Raw genomic sequence first — 18,761 nt, forward strand, 5'->3', positions numbered from 1 at the left:
CAAATATCTGTTGAAAAGCCAAGTTCCTCCTCACTTGGTATCTACTCTCTTGTTATGCCTGATTTTTGGAAATTCAGCTTGAATCCTCATCTTCTACAGGCTGGATGTGGCCCGTTCCCTCTGCGATGGCTGCAGTGGAAATCAAGGATCAAAAACGTGACAATTTCTGAAGGTGGGGGTGCTTTGGCAGCACATCTCCTGGTGGCAGCAGTGAAGCCCGTGGTGCCCTGCGGGGCTGTCACTGCAGAGCAGCTTCTGCAGCTTCTCTTGACGGCTTTTCATGTGTTTGTGGTGATGCCTGGGGCAAAACATTTCTGATTTGTGGGTTTTCCACTTGTTTGCTGAACAAGTCACCCAAAACTTTGAAAAGTACAAGGGGCTCCTGGCACTTCGTTTTCTTTTTCTTGATACAGCAGAGCTTATGGTTGTTTTACAGTAACTGGTTTTTCAGTGGGTCAAGTTTAAAGGCAGCAAGTTGAACCCCTGGCTGCTTTGGAAGAAAGGGGGAAAAAATCAGTATATTTTGGGTGGAGCTGTTAAAAAAATGTAAGTGCTGTTGTTCAGAGTAACCTCTGTTCCGAGGAGCTTCAGCCGTCCGATTGTCTGTGGTTCCACGTCCCGGGGGTGGATCCAAACAGAGATATCTAAAAATTGCTGGTGGGTCCCATCTCTATTAACTTGTCCTATTACTTTTGGGCCGTGTTAGGGGTTGCCATTCTTAGTGTCGTGCTGCTTTGAGTTCGACTGGACTCTGTGGTGAAAACGAACATCCTTTTGTTCCACTTCAAACTGCTGCTTGATGATTTCATGTCGTGCTCCCTGGTTTTTATTTTGAGACACAGCAGTTTCCCCCCTTGTCCCCTCAACACCATTTCTGATTTTATAGACCTCTCTGTCCACCCCCATCGACTCACCAGGAGTCTATTTTGGGAAGTTATTCCATATTTCTGACCATCCCCATTGCTTCCCTCCGATTTCTCCAACTCAGTCAGCTATTTGACATGTAGTGTCTTAAGGAGCCCGCTGCATCCATGCTGTAGAATAATGACTTCTGTTTTCCTCTTTTCCCATTCTAAAAATGTCTGGTGGTTGCATTTTGAGCGAGGTTTTGCCCTGAGCTGGTGTTTTCACAGAACTTGCCGCAGTGACCCATTCCAGTGGTTTTTCTAAATGGTAATAAGCATTTAGAGTAATTTTGGGGTGTGAGGTTACTGTCCGCTGCCCTGATTTACAGCAGGTTTGGGGTGCTCTGACTAACGGTGGCTCTCAGAGGGTTGGGGTTCTGCTGCTGAGCTGTTGTTCAGGAAATAGTTCCCCGGATGAGTCTGGAGTGTGGGCAGCTTTTCTGGGAGCAGGGACGTGTCATCGGGCCTCCGTTAATGGAGAAGGAAATGCAGAGCATGAGATCACACGTGGATCTCAGAAGTTAGAGGAGATAAAACTCAAGTCTCTGATGACATTTCTGTGCTGCCACGTCTTTTCCTGGTGAGACCTTTCCATCTCTGATGACAGAATCACAGAATGACTGGCTGGGGTTGGCAGGGACCTCTGGAGATCATCCAGTCCAGGGTCACCAGAGCAGTTGGACAGGAACGTGCCCAGGTGTGTTTGAATGTCTCCAGAGATGGAGACTCCACTAGGCTCCATTTTTTATTACAAACAAGCTTGGAGTCCATTAGGCTCTATTTTTTATTACAAACAAGCTTGGAGTCCATTGATGTAGAAGTTGCTCAGGTGACATCCTTCAAGCAATTAGTCTGCAAGTTGTCATTCCCTTGATTGGTGTTTTATCTGCTGCAGCAAGTTCTGTTAGCTGGGTTTTGGGAACAGATACTGCCTTGTTGGCTGCACTTGAGCGGTTTTTCCCCCCAAAAATGTTCATATTTCAGGGGAAACTGTTATTAAGACAACCTCTTTCCCAAACTGTTGTGGATTTTGAGTGACATACAGAATCACACAATGATATGGGGTTGGAAATTGATGTAGAAGTTGCTCAGGTGACATCCTTCAAGCAATTAGTCTGCAAGTTGTCATTCCCTTGATTGGTGTTTTATCTGCTGCAGCAAGTTCTGTTAGCTGGGTTTTGGGAACAGATACTGCCTTGTTGGCTGCACTTGAGCGGTTTTTCCCCCCAAAAATGTTCATATTTCAGGGGAAACTGTTATTAAGACAACCTCTTCCCAAACTGTTCTGGTTTTTGAGTGACATAAAGAATCACACAATGATATGGGGTTGGAAGGGACCTCTGGAGATCATCCAGTCCAACCCCCCTGCCAGAGCAGGGTCACCCAGAGCAGGTCCCACAGGAACGTGTCCAGGTGGGTTTGAATGTCTCCAGAGAAGGAGACTCCACCACCTCCCTGGGCAGCCTCTGCCAGGGCTCTGCCACCCTCACAGGAAAGAAGTTCCTCCTCATGTTTAGGTGGAACTTCTTGTATTCAAGGTTGTGCCCATTTCCTCTTGTCCTGTCCCTGGGCACCACTGAGAAAAGACAGTGGTGAAAAATAGACACTAAAAAAAAGACCATAATAATTTTTAAGAGGAATTGCTGTACCTTGAAGAGCAGATCCTTCTGGGTGGTGTAGGGTCAAAAAGAGACACTAAAACAAGAAAATAATAATTTTTAAGAGGAATTGCTGTAGCTTGAAGAGCAGATCCTTCTGGGTGGTGTAGCCTGGAGTGGGTTTGTGCTGCAGGAGGGGGTGGTGCATGGTTTGGAGATCCTGCTTCTGTTCAAGGGTCCGTCTTCGGCTTCCTTGGTACCTGGTGCCTTCCCTGGGTAATGAGAAACGGGGTGACGGTGCCGAACAGCAGCCATGGGACTTGTTACAATCTTTTGAATAAGGCAGCAGAAATTCTCCTTACAGAGCTTATACTTTCACTGAGTTACAGCACCTGTAACATCAGCTGTGTCAGCGTTAGGAATTGAGCAAAACCTCCCCGAAGGCGGTGTGTCGAGGGAAATCCAGAGCAACTGTGAGAGCAAAGTCAAGCAGAATTGGGATGAAATTCTCCCTGTTGGATCTGCTGATAATCCCTGGCTTTGCCTCCTGGAGACTCTGAGCATTTACCAGTTGTGCTGTTACCCCAGGTGTGCCTTTGCGAGTTGAAGGCACCTTTTAACCTCGTCCTCGGTGGTGCCTTTGGAGCAGATGCCGGAGGTGTCTGTACCAGGCTCCTGTGGTTCATGGGAGGTGATGGTTCCAGTGTCCTTGGGGGACTCCCTTCACACAGCTCCCAAACCTGTGTTTAACCTGTTTTACCAGCCCCTTCTAAAGACAAAGACCACTGAAACTTTGTCTTTGTGGAGGTAGAAAGTGTTTTGGTTGCTGAGAATCATTTACTCTTGATCTGTGAAGTGCTTCACTTGAAAACGAGCACCTGGTGGGGCTTTCCCAGTGCCTCGTGGCGTGAGGATGAGATGCTGTTCCCCTGCTCTCCACGGACTGCGTTGTTTTTTCAGCTTCCACGCAAGATCTTCCTGAATTCCTCAAATTTGGCTCAAATGTGTAAAATGAGAGAATATTTTCCTGGCCTTGCTACACAATGACCATCAAAAAGGAAACATATAATGGGTGATTGTAAAGCTGTGGAGATGCAGAACAGAGTGGAAGCAGCAGCCTCTGGAATGGTTGTATTTTTGCGTTCTCTCAACGTTGTGTGCCCTTCTCAAGGCTACAGACATTTTTATGCACTCAGACCTTTTTCTGCTTGCTGCGTGCCACCAGCGGGCACGTTTCATCTAATAATAAAGTGTTTCCTACCCCCTCCGCAGCGTTAAACCTGGCATTTCTGCCATCAGCAGGAATTGGCTGCTTTTCCCCATTCTGTTGCCCAGTGGGTTTCTGAGGATTCCCCCTCGGCAGAGGTGCCCGCGGTGCTGCCTCCTGAGTCGTGGGCAGTGAGTGACCCACGGAAGGGTGAGTGTGGTCCTGACACACTCATGGGCAGTGATTGACCCACAGGAGGATGAGTGTTACCCTGACACACTCGTGGGCAGTGATTGACCCACAGGAGGGCGAGGGTGGCCCTGACACACTCGTGGGCAGTGAGTGACCCACTGGAGGGTGAGTGTTGCCCTGACACACTCGTGGGCAGTAAGTGACCCACAGGAGGGTGAGCGTGGTCCTGACACACTCGTGGGCAGTGAGTGACCCACCGGAGGGTGAGCGTGGCCCTGACACACTCGTGGGCAGTGAGTGATCCACAGGAGGGTGAGTGTTTCCCTGACACACTCGTGGGCAGTGATTGACTCACAGGAGGATGAGTGTTTCCCTGACACACTCGTGGGCAGTGAGTGACCCACCAGAGGGTGAGCGTGGCCCTGACACACTCGTGGGCAGTGAGTGACCCACAGGAGGGTGAGTGTTTCCCTGACCCCCAGAGGACCTGGGGGTGCTCTGGTCCTGACCCGCTGGGCCCCTCTCAGGCTAAAAGCGAGCTGGAAGTGATCCCTTGAGTCTGTTCCCAGCCCCGGTGCTCCCTCACTGCCCGTCACCCCGAGCAGGGCTGTGATCTCTGCAAACACAACAGCTCGGGGAAAACGATGGCGCTTGTGGAAAAACCAACAAATGCTGGGAGGGTGTGTTTCCCCCCGGACCCGGGGGTGCTCTGGTCCCGACCCGCTGGGCATCACATCCTGGGCCCCTCTCAGGCTAAAAGTGAGCTTGAAGTGATCCCTTGAGTCTGTTCCCAGCCCCGGTGCTCCCTCTCTGCCCGTCACCCCGAGCAGGGCTGTGATCTCTGCAAACACAACAGCTCGGGGAAAACGATGGCGCTTGTGGAAAAACCAACAAATGCTGGGAGGGTGCGTCATCATCGTGTATTAAATCTAAAGAGGTTTTCATCCTTTGTCAAAGGAATGCAAAGCGCTTGCGAAATGAATTCTGGCTGCTCCTTAGGCTTTTGTTTGGCTTGTGTCACAAAGTTGGAATAAAGACCTTGGCTCTGTCTCTGAGCTAAACCTCTGTACAGAGGAGGAGGATGCTCGGCCGGCCCCGTGTCCCCTCCACCCATGGGTGCCCCCTGAGCTGAGCTGGAGCAGGGACTCCCTCCATCAGCCAGCATCTATTGAACACTCCACAATAAAATTCAAATCACCTTGAAACGGCACGGGCAGGACGAACTGCCAAAAGCTGATTTCCGGTGCTCCCTCACTGCCCGTCACCCCGAGCAGGGCTGTGATCTCTGCAAACACAACAGCTCGGGGAAAACGATGGCGCTTGTGGAAAAACCAACAAATGCTGGGAGGGTGCGTCATCATCGTGTATTAAATCTAAAGAGGTTTTCATCCTTTGTCAAAGGAATGCAAAGCGCTTGCGAAATGAATTCTGGCTGCTCCTTAGGCTTTTGTTTGGCTGGTGTCATGAAGTTGGAATAAAGACCTTGGCTCTGTCTCTGAGCTAAACCTCTGTACAGAGGAGGAGGATGCTCGGCCGGCCCCGTGTCCCCTCCACCCATGGGTGCCCCCTGAGCTGAGCTGGAGCAGGGACTGGTCCGAGCTGGCAGCCCCAGCAGCTCCCTCCATCAGCCAGCATCTATTGAACACTCTGCAATAAAATTCAAATCGCCTTGAAACGGCACGGGCAGGACGAACTGCCGCTCGGCCGGCCCCGTGTCCCCTCCACCCATGGGTGCCCCCTGAGCTGAGCTGGAGCAGGGACTCCCTCCATCAGCCAGCATCTATTGAACACTCTGCAATAAAATTCAAATCGCCTTGAAACGGCACGGGCAGGACGAACTGCCAAAAGCTGATTTTTATTGGCGGTTGATGTTTGCCCTTCATTGCTCTATTATTTATAAACCCTGTTATTGCTCAGCCTGACGTGGAACTGGTGTGTGCAGCGTCGGTCTGGGCTCGGAGGCTGCCAGACCTGGTTCTGTCCTTTTGTACAACCACAGGGGCAGTGGGAAGTCTGGGGAACTCAGGGCAACCTCCGCTCTTAAAGCCCGAGCTGTGGAACCATTGAGCTGTCTGTACCAGGCAGAGAGTTCCCCACACCCACGGGATTTCTAAAGCTGGGCTGTTCCCCTGAGAAGTCACCCGTAATTCGGCTTTTGGGAGTGGGGGTTTGCTCCTGCTTTTAAATTTAATGAGGATTCAGCTACTTGATGATGAATGTAGAAGGACAGGTAAGGTGGGGAAGCTGTGAGTGTTGGGTGGTTCTTCTCTGGACCATTCAGCCAAGCGGCTGAATATGAGCCGGCCGTGTGCCCAGGGGGGCAAGAAAGCCAATGGCATCCTGGCTTGTATCAAAAATAGTGTGACCAGCAGGAGTAGGGAGGTGATTGTGCCCCTGTACTCAGCACTGGGGAGGCCACACCTCGAGTGTTGTGTCCACTTTTGGGCACCTCAATCCAAGAGAGATCTGGAGGTGCTGGAGCGAGTGCAGAGGAGGCAACGGAGCTGGTGAGGGGGCTGGAAAACAAATCGTATGAGGAGCAGCTGAAGGAGCTGGGACTGTTTAGTGTGAGGAAGAGGAGGCTGAGGGGAGACCTCATCACTCTCTACAACTACTTGAAAGGACACTGTAGAGAGGTTGGTGCTGGTCTCTTCTCACAGGTAGACTGAACATTAGGAAGGAATTTTTCACCCAAAGAGTGGTCGGGCGTTGGAACAGGCTGCCCAGGGAGGGGGTGGAGTCCCCATCCCTGGCTGTGTTTAAGGGCCGTTTAGATGCAGTGCTGAGGGACATGGTGTAGGGGAGGACTTTGTAGAGTAGGGGAGATGGTTGGACTCGATGATCCCGAGGGTCTCTTCCAACCTCAATGATTCTATGATTCTATGATAATTTGTGGACCCCGGTGGTGGCATTGCCCTGACTGCTGGAATGGGATCCTGCTCTTGTGTGCTGACTGCTTCATTACTGACATGGTTAACCCTGTTAATTTTATTTTAAGTGGTATTTTTACGTGGCTGTTTCCCTTCTACTTTTTTGTTAGCCCAAGCTTTGCAAGGCTGGTTCCTCTCTTGTTTTTCTTCTCTTGACTCTTATTCCGTTGTGTGGGCAGGGTCGCAAGCTCCTGATCATTGGAACCACCAGTCGCAAGGACGTCCTGCAGGAGATGGAAATGCTGAACGCTTTCAGCACGACCATCCACGTGCCCAACATCGCAACAGGGGAGCAACTGATGGAGGCTTTGGAGGTGAGAAAAAAAGCTCAAGAATGACAAATAACCTCAAAATGTGCTGGAAAGGAGTGATTTTTTGCAGGAGCTCTGCATTTGGGAGCACTGCCCCACCCAACGTTATGGTATAACATAACAGTTCTCAGGCTTCTCCAAATTACTTGTTCATACAATAAATGAAGGCAAAATGAGAGAATGGTAGGTCCAGGAAAAAGGTTTCTGGAGTGGATTGAAAGGTTCCGAGGGCAGGGAAGTGGGTAATGAGTGTAATTGAGACACTTAAACTGAATGTGCCTGGAGGGTTCCAAGCTCTCATTAACTGGAACAACATCAAACGAAGGTGTTTGGTGCTGAGGAGATAATAGGTTCTTTATAAATTGGTGCCCTTAATGGCTTCTTATTCTATGCTGTAGTGGAAATTTTAGTGAGGTTGAAGGCTGTTAAAATAAACTTAACAGGCAAATCTTTTGTGCAAACTTGCAAAGTTGTCATCGTGGATGTGTCACTTTGGCCTCAAAGACATGGACACTCTTGCAGCAGTTTCAAAAAGCTTACTGTGGCTTGAGCTGCTGTGTTCCTTCTGGACTCTGATCTGGAGGGAAACTAGGTTGGATCCTAAAATAGAATCCACAACTGTTTGATGAGAGATGTTACGAAACGAATATGGAATTCCATTATTTCATTATGGAATAAAAGAATCTCAGTGTTTTGCCTTGTTTATATATATTGCAACCAATTTTCCCTCTAAGCTAGAAAATGCTTTCTAGCTTCTCGTTCCCTTTTGCCTGAGTTAAGCAACATTATTCCTACTGACAATCTCCTCTTGTTGATTTTAAATTTTTTTGTTGTTTTAACTTTTTTTTGCCCCCCAGCTCCTGGGTAACTTCAAAGACAAGGAACGCAGCACCATTGCACAGAATGTCAAAGGGAAGCCTGTCTGGATCGGTATCAAGAAGCTGCTGATGCTGATAGAGATGTCATTACAGGTAAGAAGGTCTCTGGTCCAGGAAGGACTGGGCTCAGGGGTTGCTGCTTCTCTGCAGACTCTGGCTGTGGGGCGGGAGCCTTTGAGTGGGGTAAATCATAAAAGAGCTATGGTGAAAAGAAATTTTCTGAACAAAGAAATCGCCAGGTCTTGGTCCATGGAGAGGTCTTTAAGAACTTCAGTGCTCATGGGCTGTTTAGAGCTGCACTTCACTGGCAACAAGAGGGATTGGATTAACTTCACCCATGGGCTGTTTAGAGCTGCACTTCACAGGAGAGCATCTGGCAACAAGAGGGATTGGATTAACTTCACCTCTCCTGAAATCTCATCCCTGCACCCAGCACGTTACGACTGCAGATACCAATCTCTCAGAATATTTCATATTTTTTTTTTAAAGAAGAAGGTGCCTGCGCAGGTGTATGTGCTCTTTCCCTGAAGAAGATAAATCTGTCAGGCTGTTCAGCTGCTCTCCTCTCTGTTTTCCACTTTCAGCACTTTCTTTAAAGAGAGTAATTGCAGCGGGTAGAAGTATGTGGCTGTTCTCCCCCCTCCCCGTGCCCGGAGCCAGCCGTCGGGCTCCCGCTCGGCGCTGAGGCGCGGGGCCGTGGCGTGCGGCCTAATCCTCCGCTCGACACCGAGCGCCCTTCGGATCCCCCCGCCTCGCACACGCACTCGCTTTGCACATCAAATGGATTTAGTGCAGCTGAGTGAACTGTCCTTAGATCTTCCCAGGAGAGGCTGAGCATAAGCTAAGAGGCATGTAGTTTAGCAGCATTATAAGTCATGTATCCCTCTGTTCGCTCTTCATGATTCTGTTAAAACTTGCACAGCGCCGAGGATGTGCTCTGACTGGATGTCACCTCGGGGAATAAAGTCATTTATCTAGATTACTTTTTCCTCTTCTTTCCTTGGCTTTTAATTCCATACCTACAGGCAAGTCAGTAAGTCATAGCTCACATGTATTAAATGTATTTAAGAGGTGCAGGCCTTCGGGGGCTGCCGGGCTCCGTTGCAGCCCATTTCGTTTCCCCTTGACAATGGATTCCTTCTTCTGACACTGAACGTTTTCTTTTGCTGCGTTGACCTTAGGAGTTGGTTCTTCTCAGAACTCAGGGTCATGTAAATTATGGGCCATTCTGAGTCCGCAGCGTGGGTGGAAATGCTCACCCTGGACTTGTTCCCGGCATCGGGAACCATTTCCTGGGGGGCATCAAGAAGAACGTGACCAGCAGGTGGAGGGAGGTCATCCTGCCCCTCTGCTCTGCCCTGGGGAGGCCCCAGCTGGAGCACTGGGACCAGTTCTGGGTTCCCCAGTTCCAGAAGGACAGGGAACTGCTGGAGAGGGGACAGCAGAGGCTACAGAGATGATGAGGGGCCTGGAGCATCTCCCTTACGAGGAGAGGCTGAGGGACTTGGGGCTTTTTAGTCTGGAGAAGACTGAGGGGGGATCTAATTAATGCTTATAAATACTTAAAGGTGGGTGTCAGGAGGATGGGGCCAGGCTTTTTCCAGTGGTGCCCAGGGACAGGACAAGAGGAAATGGGCACAAACTTGAACACAAGAAGTTCCATCTAAACATGAGCAGGAACTTCTTTCCTGTGAGGGTGGCAGAGCCCTGGCAGAGGCTGCCCAGGGAGGTGGTGGAGTCTCCTTCTCTGGAGACATTCAAACCCACCTGGACACGTTCCTGTGGGACCTGCTCTGGGTGACCCTGCTCTGGCAGGGGGTTGGACTGGATGTTCTCCAGAGGTCCCTTCCAACCTCATATCATTCTGTGGTCCTATGATCACCCTGTGGCCGGGATGCTGGGGAGGCTTCACCCTCCTGTAGACTGGGCAGACTGGGAAGCTGGTCTTGGGCCTGTTTTTATCTTAACCAGACCATCATTTTGTAGCTGAGGCTGTGATCATTCAGGCTGGGAGAGGACAGGCAGAACTGTGACTTTGTGCTGTTTCTGATGGATTGAACACGTGTAACATGAAGGGCTGCTGGTGGTACCAATGATTGATAGTCCCTCTGTGCTCCTGCTCGTGGGTGGTTGGTAGCAAAGCAACTTCTGTTATTACACTCACTTCAGGTAGTTGTGTAATTGCTGAGGTAACAGCATATGGCAGCTAAATATGAAGAAGTTCTGTTCCCAAAGGTCTGAGGTGTCTACATGACTCCATCTGCTGAACCGCTATAAATACAGGAGAGCGATCCAAGCTCTCATTGAGAGAACTCTCAGATCTGAATGCACTAAAAGACCACAATGATATCGAATTGGGCTGGTTTTTACAGGAAATTTCACCAATTGGCAGAATTTCGCCAAATGAGAAGTCCAATGCTAGTTCCTTCTTTTTCTTGAGCTGGATCACAGCTTTTTAGAAAGAGACGTGAATCTGAAATCCCTTCAGAATTCCAAGGGCTGGATGAAATTTCTCAAAATTGAGCTGACTAGCTCCCATGGTGAATTAATTCTTTGCAAAAACTGTGCACTTAGTTTCTTCCTCTGCAGTCACAGAATCGCATGGGGTTGGAAGGGACCTCTGGAGACCATCCAGTCCAATGACCAGAGTAGGATCACCCAGAGCAGGTCCCACAGGAACATGTCCAGGTGGGTTTGAATGTCTCCAGAGAAGGAGACTCCACCACCTCCCTGGGCAGCCTCTGCCAGGGCTCTGCCACCCTCACAGGAAAGAAGTTCCTCCTCATGTTGAGATGGAACTTCTTATGTTCCAGTTTGTGCCTGTTCCCTCTTGTCCTGTCACTGGGCACCACGCAAAAAAGATTGGCCCCATCCTCCTGACACCCACCCTTTAAGTATTTATAAGCATTGAGTCAGTCACTGAATCTTGTTTTATTAGACCAGGAAATATGTAGGTGTTCTTAAGCTGTTTAGAGGACTTTCAGTTTGTTTCAGCCCCAAGTCTTGCTGAGCCACTCTCTCTCAATATCAGAATGTTTTCTTGAACCACCACGGTGCTCTGGGATCTCGGGTTGCTTTGTTACCTTGTTAACGAGCCTTGTAAACCCACACTTTTTGGCAGCTTAATTTCCCTCAAACCATGTTTATTGCTATTCCCGGCCTTCTTTAATGTTGAACGACTCGTATTTAGTGTCACATCCTTTGGTCATCTTGTATACACCGAGCATGTGTATGGAGCATGGAATGATGTTCTGTTCTTGTTCCAAAGAAGCCTTTAATGAATGGAAACACTCAGGATCTGCCACATGAACCCAGAAAAGCTTAGTTTCACAGTGTCCTTGGCTGTGGTGCAGGGACCAGGGCTCTCAGGTGCCACATGGGCTTCTCCCTGCCCTGCCCCGAGTGCCACTGGACACCTGAGCCCCCTTTTTCCGCAGCTGGGGGCTGGTTCCTTCCCTTGTTTTGCCATCTCTTGTGGCTCTTGGACCCTGGCAACACTCCCAGACCCAAAGTCTCTCTCCTCCTGGGAGCAGGAACCCCAAAGAGCTGGGCAGCTTCCCAGAAAGCCCCTTTCTGCACCTCCAGTGTTTCCTGATTGGGTAACGTCTGTTTAGCGTAAATAACACTTAATTTAATCTAAGCTGTTTGTCTGTAATGTATTTCAGCTTACACGGGAACTTATTCTGAGAGCTCATCATATGATACTGCCTGTATTATTTCAAACTAAACACTGTATCTGGACGTGCTGAGGGTTTGGATTTTAGGGTGGTTTTACAGGAGTACTCCGCGACCCAAGGGTGTGCACGTCTTGGAGGAGGATCTCCTCTTCTCTGGCCTGAACATTGATGACATCTCTTCACTTGCCTTTTTTTCCTAAGGGCTCCCAGGCACGTCCTGTGGCTCCTGTGTTACCTAGAAAGGAACAGCCATTTGCTTGCCACCCGGCTGAGCTGTGTCCCGGGGTCAGTCTCTGTGCTGTTCCTCCAGAAGATCTTTCATCCAGGTTGACAGCAGCATTTCTGCTTTCATAGGCCACGTAGAGTGTCCATCCAAAAGTCCTGAACCTGATTCCTCTTGCGGAAGATGGTTGACACCATCTCCTGCTCCTTCTAGGGCACATCAGGATTTGTGTTTCCCTGTTTTAATAAGCAGTTTGACCAAGTTTGCCTCTTTGTTGCCTTTCTGCAGAAGATGGTTGACACCGTCTCCTGCTCCTTCTAGGGCACATCAACCTTCTGGGTTTGCATTTCCCTGTTTTAATAAGCAATTTGACCAAGTTTGCCTCTTTGTTGCCTTTCAGCTCCCTGCTTTAGTCTTTTGGATGAGATATTGTGTCTGCAGAGAGGTGCTGTTCCTCCCCCATGGGCTCTGCAGGGACTGTGTCAGCACAGACTGTGGACACGGGGTCTGACCCTGGCCCCTTTCTTGTGTCCGAGTGAGAAGGGGTGGGGGAGGCAGCGTCTGTTTGGGAAGCAGGACACTGGCATTGGCAAGTTTGCGCTTCAGCTGGTGGCATTGGTGCAAAAGAGTGAAAAGAAGTGATTTGTTTGTATTTATCCATCTTAGATCACGTTGGGTTTTTCTAACAGAACTATCTGATGTCCTTTGTTGTTATTTCCTGATGGTGATGACTGTTCCGTAGTTTCCTAAGGTTTCACCAGGGTCCTGGCAACAGGACCATCATCTTTGCAGGCGGATAATACTCTTGGTCCCTGTGTCAGTGCAGTAAGTAATCCTTGAACAAGCTGGCTGCTGTGACTGTTGTGCCTGACATTCTCTTTCTGACAGCTTTGGGCTTTCTGAGGATGGCCAGAAGCCATGCCTTGCTCCATCAGTCTGAGATGTGAAAGATTCTCTCTTCACTGAGCAAATTGCCTGGTTTTGTGACCTCTGCAAAGTGTCTTGACTCTCCCCCCTGTTTGGTGCAATAGACTGTTGCATTGGTGTGCCCGGCAGCAGAAACACTTGCTGTGCTCACAGGGGGTTTGCCCTCAGCAGTGGTTCTGTGGGGAGTGCAGGTACTTACACAGTGGGGTGGCTGCTCCTTCAACCATCATGCTGCCTTCCACTGGTTTGCCTGATCTGCAGAGTGCTTAAGATCTTAGAATCAAAGACTCATTCTTGTTAGAAAGGACCTCAGGACGTCATCTAGTCCAACTCACACCTTCAGGGAGAGTGTGTGTAGATGATTATAGACATCTCACCACCCTCTTCAACATCAGCATTTGATGGGGACCAGGCCTTTGCAGCTCCGACAGGAATGGATAAAGTTTGGGTTTTGGACTGTTGTCAGCAGGGCCCATTTCTTGGCAGTTCATTTGCCAAACTCTTCTGGTGAAGCTCATGGAGAATCTGTGAGCTTGGACCACAGATTAGAAGTCAAATCTGAGGACTTGGTGGGCTGCTACTTGAGTAACTCCTCCAAAGAAGTCCTTTCAGAAGTGAATGTCTTTCCTGCTATTATCTACAAAAATGCTGTGTGTCTTATCCGAGAAGGCCCAGGATCCCTCTCAGCTGCACTTTCCTACTCATGGTTGAAGATCAAATGTATTTTGTCCTTTTCCTCAACCCCCTTTCTTTTATGGCTGTCCAAAGCTTGCAGAGGGAGTGGCACTGATAATTCTGGTTCCCAGCCTTGGGCTGTCCGTGTAACTTGAGGTTTCAGACATTTTTGAGCCTCTTGTCCAGGACTTTCAGTGAGCACTTCAGCACCATGGAGTTGCTGTCTGGTTCTCTGGAGTAAGCTCTTCCTGACCTTCTTCTCTTTGGGTGAGTGGCATTGAGAGCAGGAACAGATACACTCTGCTAATTGCACCCATAGCATTTTTTTCATCTTTATCTAGTCCAACCCCCTGCTCTGACCAAGCATGATCAACCAGAACAAGTTGCTCAGGGCCATGAACACTTCCAGGGATGGAGACTCCATAACCTCTATGGGCAATTCCTGAATACGTGTGATCACTCTTGCAATGAAAAGATTTCTGTTTACATGGAACTACATTTCAGTTTGTGCCTGTGACCTCCTGCCCTGTCAACAGGCACCACTCAGAAGAGCATCTCTCTCTTCTCCTTTAGTCCTTCCCATCAGGTATTTATACACCCTGGTAAGAGCCACCCTTCCCTCCCCAGTCCTGAGTCTTCTCTGCTCCAGACTAAACAAAGGCTCTCACAGCTTCTCATTGTGTGACAGATACTCAAGACCTTTGGTCATCCTTGTGACCCTTTGCTGGACTCTCTCTGCTGCCTCACAGTCTCTCTTGTACTGGGGAGCCCTGAACTGGACAGTGTTCTCCAGGTGTGGTGTCACTGAGAAGAGGGGAAGAATCATCTCCCTCAGTCTGGTAGCAATGCTCCTCCTAATGAAGCCCAGGATGCTGTTGGCCATCATTGTGCTGTCCCAGTCATTTAGTCTGTACTTTACCAGTAAATGCCACTTTGTGTGGCCACCTGGAGTTGTGGTCACACCTTTATCAAGTACCAGCCATTCTGGAAACATCCAGAAATACAGGAGGAGAGGTGGCTGAGTTGTCACAGGACAGAGGTTGGAACATACCTCAGGATGTCATCTAGTCCAGGCTCCTGCTTCAGCAGGATCAGCCTCGTGGTCAGACCAGAGCCCTTTGGATGGGGAAGCTCTGAGACCCTTTGCCAGGTGCTTAGTCTGTGGTGTGGTGACACCTGGGCATTCCCCAGAGAAAGGGACTTGGAAGTAATCGGTGTTCGGGGTGTAAATCCCAATTGTCCTCAGCCTTTCTGATAGAATCATAGAATCATTTAGGTTGGAAAAGACCTTTTAGATCATGGAGTCCAACCGTAAGCCTAGGACTGCCAAGCCCACCACTGACCCACGTCCCTCAGTGCCACGTCTACACGTGGGAGTGGGAAAACTGAAGCAGTGAGAGATGCTTTTCCTGTGTAGCCAAGTGTTGACTGGGAGAGACAGTGGAGGAGACCTAGGCTGGAGGGATACTGCAGACACCATCTTCATGGTCTGCAGTTCTGGGGCACAACAGCCCCTCTCTTGGTACCCCTGTATTACACATTTCAAACACCGCGTTGGTGGTGGGGAAGCCCTTCTGTTCTTCTGGGATCCTGAACATGACCAGGGTTCCTTTGTGTGTTACCCAACTTGGTAGGTCAGTGAGTTCCTTTAGCTCATCTTGTTTCAGTGCATTTATTTTTCTATCTAAAAATAGCTCAGTATTGAGGTATTGAGGCATTGGCCTTGCTGACGTATTGCAAAGTGAGAGGAAGTTACACATTTTTAGGCTTTTCTTAACACAAAGCAGAAATTCTTGTATGTCTCTTCCCTGCCTGCGTCACTGGTAGTACTGGTGTTGGTTTGGGATTTATTTTCTTCCACGCTGGGTTTGAAGACATTTGTGTTGCTCTCAGTTGCAGTGGTCGTGGTTTTAAATAGATGGCTTCTTCACATGGGGAATTGGTGGAAATTTTCCTTTAGGAATATAAAACGTGGTAGAGGAGTTCCCAGAGCCCTTGTTCGGCCTCTTTGGGGGGAGACCAGGGCACGTCTGAAACGCTGCTTCCCCCCTCCAAGGATAAATCCTGGTTTTATGATTTAGTGGAGCACTTGATTTATTACCAAGTGGGTGATAGAGCTGGGAATCTTACATGTGGTCACCTTCATGGTGCCTTTTACTGAATGTCTTCAGCATGAACCCGCTGTATTTTTGACAGTGTGTCAAAGATAAGGTGTTGATGGAGATATTGCAGAATGAACAGAAGTTGGGGTTTCTGGGCCAAAGGAACTGGTGTGACCCAACACAGAGATACTCTGAGAACCAATGGTCTCCAGTTTCCCAGAGTTTATAGTCGGAACTCGCTGTATCTTGGTGCAGTGGGGCAGTTTGTCTCGTCTCAAGTTAGAGAGGATCAACAAACCATCATGGGCACAAAGAATGGATGCAGCTGAACGTTGTGTCTTCTGATGGCAGCCGTGTCTCTGTCTCCTTGGTAGCCCGTCCTCCCCCTTCCCTGTTGTGTCTCTCAGCGCTGGGGAGAGGCAGCTCTGATCTGGATGGTGGAGCCACAACACGAGTTGGTGGAGCTGTGAGTTGTGATTCAGGTTTCCCTTTGGAGCCACCACGTGTGGCTCTTCTGCTGCTGGAGCTGCCAGGAGTAAGGAGGACAGAGGAACATCGAGGACACCTTTAGTCCCTTCCACTCCTGGCTGTTTAATTTGCTGCCCCGGCTCTGGAACGGGGCAGACCCAGAGAGAACTGGGTGTGAGATGAAGCCAATGTGTGGATCACCACGAAACCAGAAGTGCTGGTGTGTGTTTCCAGTCTGGCTCACCTTGTAGCTATGTGAGCTCGTTAAGCTTGTGCTAACGAGCTTTGTTGGGCTGCTGGGAAGGTTGTGTGGCATTAACGGAGATCTCTTTTGTTTGGTGTTTAGATGGATCCTGAGTATCGGGTGAAAAAATTCTTGGCTCTTCTGAGAGAAGAAGGAACGTAAGTACTTTTAATTTTAAAGCATTGTTTAAAGTTTCCTTCTCCTCAGGAAGAAGTGTCTCTGCGAGGAGGAAGGGCAGTGCAGGGTATCTGATCTCGTGGTGGGGTCAGTTCTCCCTCCAGCTGTGTGCCAGTCTGGGGAGCGGGGAGGTCCTGAAGACTTTTCAAGCACCCACGTGCCTGAATCCTCTGCTTTTCTTAATTTACCCATGACTTTAAAATCTAAATGAGATACTGGACCACAATTTGTCTTGTTTCAACTGAAGCGAGTCCAAAGAGATTCTGCTAGAGTTAAAATCCAGCTGTTTATCTAAAATCTGGAACTTTGATTTCTTGTATTTCTCCTCTCTGAGAGAAGGATCTCCTACTCTTTCCCCTGTAGGTATCACAGGGAGTAGTTGAGCCCAGGCTTGAGAGTGGCACCTCCTAGAAAGTGACTTTCTAATACGTGCAGGGCAGTGCCTGTGCTGGGGAGCTCCCAGCAGGGTCTGTCCTGGCTGCCTGTGAGTGGGTGCCGGTGTGTGCTTGATGCTTTTGTACGTGTGCATGCTTTCCTCATGGATTTGGCTTCTTTTGCAAGAGTTCCTACCCTAGACTGAAGGTGGACCAAGTGCAAGATCAACAGCTGGAAAAGTGACCAACCTGGAGAATATCCCCTGGGATCTTTACTCCTCTGCGTTCAACACACTGGACAAAGCGAAACGCTCCCCTCTTTCCAGGAACCCGATGTGGAATCTGCATGTTTAGTGCAATACAGTATCTTTATTCTTCGTCTTTAATATCCTGATGTCATGTGGAAGTGTCTCCTAGAACACTGTGCTTCTGTCTCTGTGCAGGCGAGGCTGCCTTCTCATTTGATTTTAGCATGGGGGAAATGTCCCGTACGTCCCGACGCCAACGCTCACTTGTGGCCAGTTGCTACGATAGGAGAGAAATCCCCATTTCCAATAAAACCTGACAGTCTGTGGTGAAGGTATATTAAAGTCCTGCTCTGTGTTACCCTGAGTGATGAATGCTTCCCATGCCATCCCACGCCTCACTCAGCCCCGAGCCAGGCTGTTCCTGGCAGACGGTGCCCGGGATAACTCAGCTCCAGCCCCCCTGGATGCTGATCCCTGCTCCCCTCTGCGCCCGGGTGCCCTGTGCCCCATGAGAGGGACTGGCTGACCGAGCCAGGCTGTTCCCGGCGGACGGTGCCCGGGATAACTCAGCTCCAGACCCCTGGATGCTGATCCCTGCTCCCCTCTGCGCCCGGGTGCCCTGTGCCCCATGAGAGGGACTGGCTGCTGGCGTTAGGGACTGGAGGAAGGCAAGGAATTATGTGGGTCAGAGTAGAGGGAACTTCCAAATCCAGTATTTAAGGCATCAAAGCTCGTTGTTGATTGGACGGTGGTTGTGGAGATGCTGACTCAGCGTGTGTGCAGTGGGGATGGATGGTGGCTTTGGCCTTCCCCAGCCTCACTGTATCCTGTTTTTCTGCCGCGTTACCAAAGGTTGAAATTCCTCCTTAGAGATAAGAGGGGAAGCCAAGCTCTGTGGATGCACCAGGTGTGTATTGCCATGTTTTTGCACTGAAATAAAGGAATGTATCAGACTTCACTACGTGGTCCTTCCCCAGGAGTCCCCCGGCGTCGGTGAGATGCTGTGGACGGGGGCTGCGTGAGGCCCCTCCCCTCTGCTCCTCTGGCTCCACACGTTTAATAAGGTTCGTGGAACATACCTCAGTTCGGTGGGGCACGAAATCAAAGCCATTTATGAGATCTCAGTCAGTGGAGCTTCCTGAGCTTGACCAGATGCGCTGCCAAGGGCTGGCAGCTCCTGCCCAGGGCAAGAGGGTGCTTCCCCAGGAGAAGGTCCGTGGTCCTGAGCGCTGGGGGGTGTGGGAGTCACTCCCCGCTGTTCCCTTGGCAGTGCTGGTGTTTTGTGGTGACATCACGAGTCCCAGTGGTGATTATTCCCCCTCATCTTGTGTATGATCTTGTGAATTTATTTGTTCCTTTCTTCCCTCTGCTGGTCCCAGCGACGGCAGCACACGTTAACTTATATTTCGGAGTAAATGATGTAAACCTTATTGTGTCTTTGTCCGGAACTATATTGATGAATAAATATCTGGTTTAATTGCACATTCAGTGGATTCAATAAAAAGCACAACTACTTGTGATGACCCAGGAGCCATCTGTGTCTGTGGTTGCTGGTGGAACCCAGGGGTGTGTGTCTGCAGGGTGCTGATGTGTGGCACGGGGACAGCAAAGGTTGTTCCGAGGCT

The 18,761-nt window shown here is 49.6% G+C and overlaps 1 protein-coding gene across 1 annotated transcript in view; it reads left to right on the plus strand.

The window, feature by feature from the left end:
- LOC106888436 (vesicle-fusing ATPase-like) overlaps positions 1 to 17,655 on the plus strand; it is a 33,793-nt gene extending 16,138 nt beyond the window's left edge. Inside the window, exons 7-10 of the mRNA XM_014942673.1 lie at positions 7,012 to 7,146; positions 8,001 to 8,114; positions 16,440 to 16,495; positions 16,878 to 17,655. Coding sequence (XP_014798159.1) covers positions 7,012 to 7,146; positions 8,001 to 8,114; positions 16,440 to 16,495; positions 16,878 to 16,893 — 321 coding nt within the window. The 3' untranslated portion in view covers positions 16,894 to 17,655. The remainder of the gene's footprint in view (positions 1 to 7,011; positions 7,147 to 8,000; positions 8,115 to 16,439; positions 16,496 to 16,877) is intronic.
- The last annotated feature ends 1,106 nt before the right edge of the window (positions 17,656 to 18,761 follow it).

Source organism: Calidris pugnax, unplaced genomic scaffold (genome assembly GCF_001431845.1).
Source record: "Calidris pugnax isolate Ruff unplaced genomic scaffold, ASM143184v1 scaffold108, whole genome shotgun sequence".
Classification (NCBI taxonomy): Eukaryota; Metazoa; Chordata; class Aves; order Charadriiformes; family Scolopacidae; genus Calidris; species Calidris pugnax.